At 37.7% G+C, this 8,531-nt stretch overlaps 2 protein-coding genes across 2 annotated transcripts in view; one reads left to right on the top strand and one right to left on the bottom strand.

Annotated features, from left to right (window-relative positions):
• trpm1b (transient receptor potential cation channel, subfamily M, member 1b) overlaps positions 1–4,828 on the bottom strand; it is a 7,080-nt gene extending 2,252 nt beyond the window's left edge. Inside the window, exons 1-4 of the mRNA XM_035651955.1 lie at positions 4,778–4,828; positions 2,266–2,382; positions 482–558; positions 183–375 (exon numbers count right to left, since the gene is read on the bottom strand). Coding sequence (XP_035507848.1) covers positions 183–375; positions 482–558; positions 2,266–2,382; positions 4,778–4,828 — 438 coding nt within the window. The remainder of the gene's footprint in view (positions 1–182; positions 376–481; positions 559–2,265; positions 2,383–4,777) is intronic.
• A 2,535-nt stretch (positions 4,829–7,363) lies between these two features.
• The window catches only part of LOC118320838 (transient receptor potential cation channel subfamily M member 1-like), a 12,818-nt gene continuing 11,650 nt past the window's right edge, over positions 7,364–8,531 (top strand). Inside the window, 1 exon segment of the mRNA XM_035651954.1 lies at positions 7,364–7,368. Within this exon segment, the coding sequence (XP_035507847.1) occupies positions 7,364–7,368 (5 nt within the window).

The following is an 8,531-nucleotide window of genomic DNA, read 5'->3' as shown; positions in this document are numbered from 1 at the left end:
ACGCAGTGTGTGTGATACGCAGTGTGTGATACGCAGTGTGTGATACGCAGTGACGCAGTGTGTGTGATACGCAGTGTGTGATACGCAGTGACGCAGTGTGTGTGATACGCAGTGATGCAGTGTGTGTGATACGCAGTGACGCAGTGTGTGATACGCAGTGTGATATGCAGTGTGTGGAGCACCATGGCCTTGTTGACGTGTCCTCCTCCCTGGAACTCAGTGATCCCGTAGGCGTCGGTGGGGGAGGTCTGGGTGTGTTTGAGGGGGCTCCATCTTTCTGCAGGTTGGACCTCCAGCTGAACCAGGGGGCCCCCCTCCTCTTTGGCCCCTGGTAGGACATAGGTGTGCTGGGTCACCAGCTGACCACAACTGCACCTGAACAACAAACTTGTTTATGTCACTGCAGAAAACAATGGCAAATGTCTAGTTTGACTGAGAATGACCTGTCAATTATAACTAAAATACTATTACTGTGTCGTACCTGCTGGTGTCTTTGCTGACAATAATCTGGACACATTCTCTCTTCTGGAAAGTTCTCTCTATCCACGCTCTCTGCGTCTTAACACAAACAGGAAGAAAACACAAATGAATATTGATCACCAATAACTGGTTAACAAACACTGCAGCCGAAGGAAAGGAAGTCAACGGCAGTGATTTTTATGAATTAAATGAATAAATTTTTTTCTCTTTCATCAGAACTATTCAATTATAAACTTTATTTAATGATAATAATAACAATAACAACAAAAATAATAATAAAAGTAATAATATTAATAATACTACAAATTTTAACAATAATAATAATAAACTGATTTCTGTCTATTCCCTGCCAGCTGCAGCTGAAGAATGGATCTGGCTAATTACTGGCAGAGTTGAACTTTCCATTTATTTCTGCTTTAAATCCTCTTATCTGTTTAATCCCGCTGTCATTGCTGCGCCCAGAACCTCACAGAAGAGTCCTTTAAATGTGCGTCCGTCCATACAGCACTAATGACTCACTGTGTCTGAGCACTCTGCATGATGGAGGATTAACTGTCAATGCCACACCAGCTGCAGATGCATTGTCCTTTTCACGTGAACGATGAACCATCATCATCATCATCATCATCGTCATCCTTACTAGCGTTTCTGACCATCAAAACAACAACCACAGTTTATCAACACTGACCTGGAGTCTAAAGTCAGCAGTAAGGACCCAACCAAACTCCATTACATTTTCTCAGGATTTAACAGGAAATCAATCAGTGAAAACTAATTCATAATATAAATATTAAACAATTAAACTTTGCGGTGAATTTCTTCAGGAGGTCTGCTGGACCAAAATGGACTGGACTTAACACAGAGTACCTCTGCAACATCCTATGTTAATGCTAAGCTAACAGTTCAAACTGTGGATGTATTAAGGAAGAAATGGACACAGCTCGGTTCATTCTTATGGAAGCCAAAATCTATTGACCTTCTCTGTGGGCGGAGCCTAACTGCTGTCAGACAGAGACAGTTGTGCAGTAGCTAGTGGTGTTAAGCTAACTGCAGTGCCCTAACCATCATAGTCATCGACCAAAAGAATCACATGACAAACACGAGACTAAATGCTGTGAAATAAATGAGACATGATCACATTTAGGATGTCTTCCTGTATCTGTGATGTTCCTACGCCATGAAGAACGCCGCTGCCACGCAGCCCTCTCGGCTGCACTGTGACTTTTCACTGTAAATTTACAGAAATTAACTGGCAGCAGTTTTGACAGCAAAGTACTGTATAATTTTACATTACAGTGTATTACTAGAAATAAAGTTCATTATTACTATCACTATATTCTTGTAAATTTACAACACAGGACTGGTCACAGTTTTGTCAGGAAATGACTGTTTTACTTTAGTTTAATGAGTGTGAATACAGAAGGGTCCTTTAAATAAAAGATTGAACGACAAAGAGGACTGCTCTGGTTTATTCAGGTCTGGTTTTGCTGGTGTTGTACTGTGACATATTTCTATTTTAATAAATAAATAGAAACTGCATAAGGAATATTGTCCCTTTGTAATTTGTTAATTATTATTACGTGTACATTTCCAAACTGTGTAACACTGTAATTCTAAACTACAGTAAGAAACTGTAAACATTTCAGTACTTTGCTGGCAAACTGCAAACATTTTCTCTCCAATGAACAAACTTTGATCCAACAAACCAACAAACCTCTGATCGTCTCCACAAATGCAGCAGAAGAAGAATCATAAACTGTGAGGACGCAGCAACACCTCATCTACCTGAGCCTCCACAGGTCTCTGTGTGCAAACAGGTCCAAACTGTGGACCAGGACCCTTTCTGAGGACCTGGTCCGGAGCCTTGGTGCAGCAGATAGGACCTGGTCTGACTGTGTGCAGCTGAGCGGGTTCATATGAGGATCATGTGAGGCAGCAGGGCTCTTTGTTGGAGCCGATCTCATGACTCCGGTCCGAGGTAATCCTTCTGGAAGTCTTGTGACCCATCGAGTATTTTCATGCAGACCAGGACCCAGACTTAACAAATCTACTTTAAGAAATCCCCCACAAACCTCCAACAGCTGAGTCCACTTTCTTCCCTCCAGTTTGACCTTGTTTATTGTATTTATTTTATGTATTACTTCAGTAATATCAGTACTATCAGATCCACAACCAGGACTCAGACTGACCTGAGAGTCCAAAGTCCCTGAGCAGGACCCCAACCAGCAGCAGCAACTGATCTAACACTTAGAAATCAGATGGAGAATATTATTATATTATTATACATTTTTAATTAATTAATTAATTATTAATATTGATGCTTATATTCCAACATAAAACATGATCTTAACCAGAGTTATTATAAAGATAGTTCACATTGCTAAAGCTACGTCGCTCATTTCTTCCAGCTGTAAATTACAGAAGAAACTCTTTATTTGTATTTAGTTGTTTTCATGTTACAACAAAGAATGACACGTTATTAATTTTTAAGAACTTGTCTGCAGAATAAATGTACATAACGAACTTGATTAACATCTCAGCAAAATATTCACCCAATGATAACCCTCCTTTTATACTTGACAGATTTGATTCTGACAACAAATGAACACTTAAATTTAAATATCTGAAATTGGTTAAAATTTAATAAAGTATTTAAACTATTAAATTAAATTTAGACTTTCAAATGTAAGGTAATGTTTTCATTTATTTGTTGTTTAATTTATTTTATATTAATGTCATTATATGAAGTATAAAACTGTGCCTGAATAAATTATGTTTTTAGACGTTTTTATAAAACGTCACATAAAAACGGTGATTATAATTATATCATTTTACAGCATTGAAATCAGCGCCAACGTGTTAGAAATTATATTTATTATAGAAATACATTTAAAAATAATGACTTGTGTTTATAAATATTGTGTCACATATAAAACTGTGAGTTTTATATTTGTTGTTCTGTTTGTATCTGGAGCTTCTGTGTGATCAATAAAGTCGATCTGAACTAATCTTGTGCTTCATGTGAGTGTTAAAGTTGTGAATGAGATTAACAGCAGCTGAGAACAATGAACAGAGAGAGCGGGATTTGGATTATCAGGGTTTAAATGAGATTAATGATGTTCAGAAACTACTTTAATGAGCTCTTACATCACAGCGCACAGAAAGTGGACCTGTAGCTGTCGACCAATCACAGAGGAGGAAACAGAAACCGACTGGACCCAGTTTTAACTTCAGCACCAGTGGGCAGAGAACCAGTGTAAAATTGATAGAATTGATAGAAGTAATATTGATTATCAGCAACAACAACTGTTCAACCCCTCAATGATAAACAGATACTGATCATTAAACATATGATCCTTATATTTTATTTTAAAGACGATGTACATAGATTTTATGTGTAGATGAAAGATGTGCTATGAGTTTAATGTCTCAGATGTTCTTTTATCAAAACTCTCTCAGTATTCGAGTGAATTGTTCGGGGTTGAAATGTTGCAGTGGTCTGATTTCAGTCACATGTTTGTGTGAGTACAGAAACAGTTGATTGTGTTTGTGAAGCAGAATCACATGAAGTCATTTAACCCTGAACAAACAGTCCTCAGCATGTAAAATAAAAACAGCTCAGTCTCTCCAGTTTAGAAAGGCCTCATTAATAAAGATATTATTTTATACTGCGTACTGCAGATGTCTAATGTTGATCTGAACAATATTCACAGGAAATAATAAACCTTCCTGCAGTTATTGTGTTCACTGTTGTGTTCATTGTTCCGTTTATCAGCTGTTTTCTGTTGTTATTGATACTGCCATATTGCTTTAACCTATCGTAAGTGGGGGTTTTGCAGCAGTCTTGTATGTATTATTTTTTCAGTTAACAGACTTTATAGGTAAACAAATATTTTGCAGTAATTTCATTATTATTCATACTATCAAAAGACTAAATACATTTTATAATCAGTGTGCAATGAAAATGTATTTATTGTATTTTAACATGGAGTTTATTTGTATTTATGTATTTAAATGTGCTCCCTGGACTTGGAATAATTTGCTAAATTTACTACATATTAATGATCTGGTCCCATTCGAAGAATTTAAATTTCTCCATTTAATTGAGAAATGAAACTGCCTTATTTGAGCAAGATTTAGTCCTTTCTTTGTGTGTGTGATGTTTGTTTGTGTGCTGACTCGGCCAGGTCTTCAATCTCAAAGAACTTCCTGTCTGAATAAAGGTTATTCCTTGCAGGACTGTGCAGGAGTTTGGGTGTCCTGGTAACTCACAAGGCAGAGCTGGCTTGCCATGTACCAGGACTGAGTCTGTGCTGCAGTGGCTGTGTGGCCCTTTGCTGCGCATCATCTCTGCTTAATTTTGATTAAAGGCAATAAAAGCCCCCCAAAAAAGTGCAGGAGCATGACCAACATTAATATCTAACAGCCTAAGGTCTACTTAATACAATGAATATGAAATTAAATGGAAAATCACAGCTTATTCTTTTGGAAATTGTGAAGTCTCAAAGGCACTTTATATGAATATTGACCCATTTACATCTGACCACCACTGACAGTCATATAGATTGCATAATTATTCACACTGAGTGGACTGCAGTACAACTTCAGAGCAGAGAGCACAGTGAAGGTAATGAAACACACTTATTAACTGCTGTTAACCGCGACAATGCTCATTATGCAGTGCAACAAAAAGGACAATGTATGATCAATTTATCAAACACCTGCTGAACACAAACTTTCACACTTTCACCACAATGTTTTGATTTCAGGTTCAGGTCAGTCTCTGGACAGATTTTCAGGGCTTAATTAAAGCTTTAGTTCGGTCCAGATATGCATGTGTCCCAAATCAGAACTGAAAAGATCAGATTCTGTGTGATTTGAATTGTTCACACTGACATTAAAAGATCTGAGTCACACATTAGCAAAGAAAGCAGGCATCGTGTCCATCGCTTGATCAGACAGGTTTAGACGGGACTTCAGTTTTGGGAAATGTGTTTATAAAAATGATTTGTGACTATTTACTAATTTCTACCTTTATGATGTTTTTATTCACTAACATCTGTTTCTGCTTTCATTTCCTGTTTTTCATAAAAATATTATATATATATATAGTTTGAGGAGAAACTGTTTCCACTGAGGAAATCTAACATTTGGATCATTCTAATTTAATCAAAATAAAGTTTGAATGTTCAGCCTGACCTTCTGTGAGCCAGAAGACGCACTGCGTTTGATGGAAGAACGTTTGAATGATCCGTTAGTTCCTCTCCTCCCTCTGCTGTCCATCTTCGTCCAGTTCAGCTGTCCTCCACGGTCATCCTCCTCCTGTCTCCTCCTGCCTCCTCTCTTGTTTCTTCTCTCTTTATCTCCTCTTGTCCTGCGGTTCTTGTTTTGTCCTTGTTTGGTCCTCGTGTGGTCCTACTGCAGTCCAGCCTTTAGTAATGTGTTCAGGCGTCTGTGGATGGGATGTGAGCGGTGGACAGAGACCCCGTCCTCCTCTGTAATCAGGATTAGAGGATGCTGCTCTTTAATGGATGGAGATTTAATAAATGGTGATTGAAGGTAAATCTACTTTAGGACGAGTCAGCCTTAACAGAGTCAAACAGAGAGAGAGAGAGATTATTTATTAGTTTGTGCTGAATAATTCAAAGTGTTTCATTATTCCAGTGTCCTGAGAACACAGCAAAATGTCAGAGTGCACTGATGAACCAGCTCTATTCAGCTCCTTTAAGTGAATGACTGGATCTGTTTTAATATAAATTCATGACACAATAACAGGATGATCCTATAATGTACAGTTCTTTGTTAACACAATACAAACATGTCCCCCTTTGGTAACATTAAGACCCAAGCATCGTGAGACTTTTGTATGTTGCAGCGGTCACCAACATACAAAATATATTTCAATATAAATAAAATGTAACTTTGTATATATGGGAGGGACAAGGTTTAGCATAATTACATCAAATATACAAAAGCTCCAGTGTGTAATATTACTGTAATAAAATATTCATAGGTATATGAGGGCGCAGGTCCTCTTCTACGGAGCCTACCATGTTGAACTGCCATATTTCTACAGTAGCCCAGAACTGACAAGCCAAACACTGGATCTAGATAGAGACGTTCATGTTTTTCATATTTTATATTGCTTGGAAAGAGAGGGTGAAGCAAGTGAAATGCATTCAGCAAATACAATACTAGATGCCACTAAATCATCCACACTGGAAATTATGTGCACACAAACCAGTCAGAAGTCAAAATATAACTAAATTTATAGAGAAGTGCAACTAAATGAATAGCTGATTCTTACTGATGAGTCAAATAAACTGGATCACTAAAAAGAGCCAGAATAAACCTTTTCCACAGCAGCCATTCTGACATTAAATAGTAAATGGACTGTAATTGTACAGCACCTTTCTAGTCTTCCAACTACTCAAAGCTCTTTTACACTACGTGCCACCCAAGTTTATACAGTGATGACCCATCACAAATGGAAACTAACAGTCATTAGTTTCATTCATGTGCACAGCATCGGTAGCAGTTTGGGGTTCAGTATCTTGCCAGATTGAACCGCTTGAGCTAACTTTGATTCAGTGATTGAGTACACCTTCAGCAGTTCATAATTGGTGTCACTACTAATATATTTTTAACAGTAGCAGACATTTCAGACATGCTGTGCTGTCACTTAAGTCTCCTTTTTCAATCAGGTCTAGTGTCAACTGTCTTTCAGAGACAGTTAATACATTTTTTTATTGTGCCTGTTAGACAATAATACTAAGATACACAAGTCAGAATATATACAGGACAGAGAACAGTAGTGTAGATACAGGGCATATGTCATTAGTGTAGATACAGGGCAGAGGTCTGTACTGTCTATTTTACCACCATGTGGTCAGTTATTAAGCGTGTTACATTTTTGCAAATAACTCATTAACTAACAGTAGTAGAAGAAACGTTTTTGTATAGTGGGTTCCTCGGATAAGGCCAATTTAACTGATATAGGCCACGCCCATTCATCCCTTAAAAACATTTGTTTGTTTTGACACATATTTCATCTAATCTTCAGCAAAATCAGTACATAGCATATTTAGATGAAGCCGAATGAGACTTATAGGTTTTACTTATCGTCTGTAATTGGTTACCAACCTTTGAAGGCGTGGCCCAATAAACTTTATGGGAATTCATCCAGTTCTACAAACTATAGCTCCAATTTCTGGCCATTAGTATAACCCTGCCATATTTCTTGAACGCAGAATTCAATTACCACCAGCTTTGGGCAGTCTCTGCAGATGTAAATCATGAACGCAGTGGTAGCAGTGGAAGCATTTTCTTCTTGAAATACAAATATTGTAGTTTTGCATTAATTAGTTTTGCTGAACAGACTCATGATGATGTGTACAGAATATATGTGATATAAATATTTAAAAATACAAAAAGACAACAATTAAAAACAAATAAGTTTTACATTTACATAGGCTACATAATGTTACATTACTTAACATTTTAAAAGATGTCATTACACCTCCACATAAAGACAATAACAAAAGAGGAAGTTTGATGACGTAGGGAAGCAGCATGGGATCATGGGAGTTGTTGTCTTCACCACCATTGCAGTCAACTTCTCCCACCTAGGATTCCTTCAGCCATTAGCTCAGTTTGTTTCTCTGATATCTTACAGCATCCTATCGTCGCGACTGACCATATAGAATTCTTCACTCTGCGTTCAAATCCTACAGTTAAAAACACTCACAGATCTAAACCAGCTGCCAACTGGTAAAAATGTGTCTTCATACTACATAGGCACGAGGACCAGATGGAGTGATAAATGGACCTGTACTTGTATAATGCCTTTCTAGTCTCCCCGACCACTCAAAGCGCTTTTACACTACATGTCACATACATCCTTTCAGACAGGGCTGGCAAACTCCATCAAACAGAAACTAACACATTCATATACCAATGCACAGCATCAGGAGCAATTTGGGGTTCAGTATTTTGCTCAAAGACACTTCAACATGCAGCAGGAGGAGCCGGGGATTGAGCCAACAACCTTC

This window comes from Morone saxatilis, unplaced genomic scaffold, assembly GCF_004916995.1.
Source record: "Morone saxatilis isolate NCDOM2014 unplaced genomic scaffold, NCSU_SB_2.0 Contig11, whole genome shotgun sequence".
Taxonomy (NCBI): domain Eukaryota; kingdom Metazoa; phylum Chordata; class Actinopteri; family Moronidae; genus Morone; species Morone saxatilis.
Note: the sequence above shows the minus strand (reverse complement) of the source record. Positions and strands in the feature narration are given on the sequence as shown.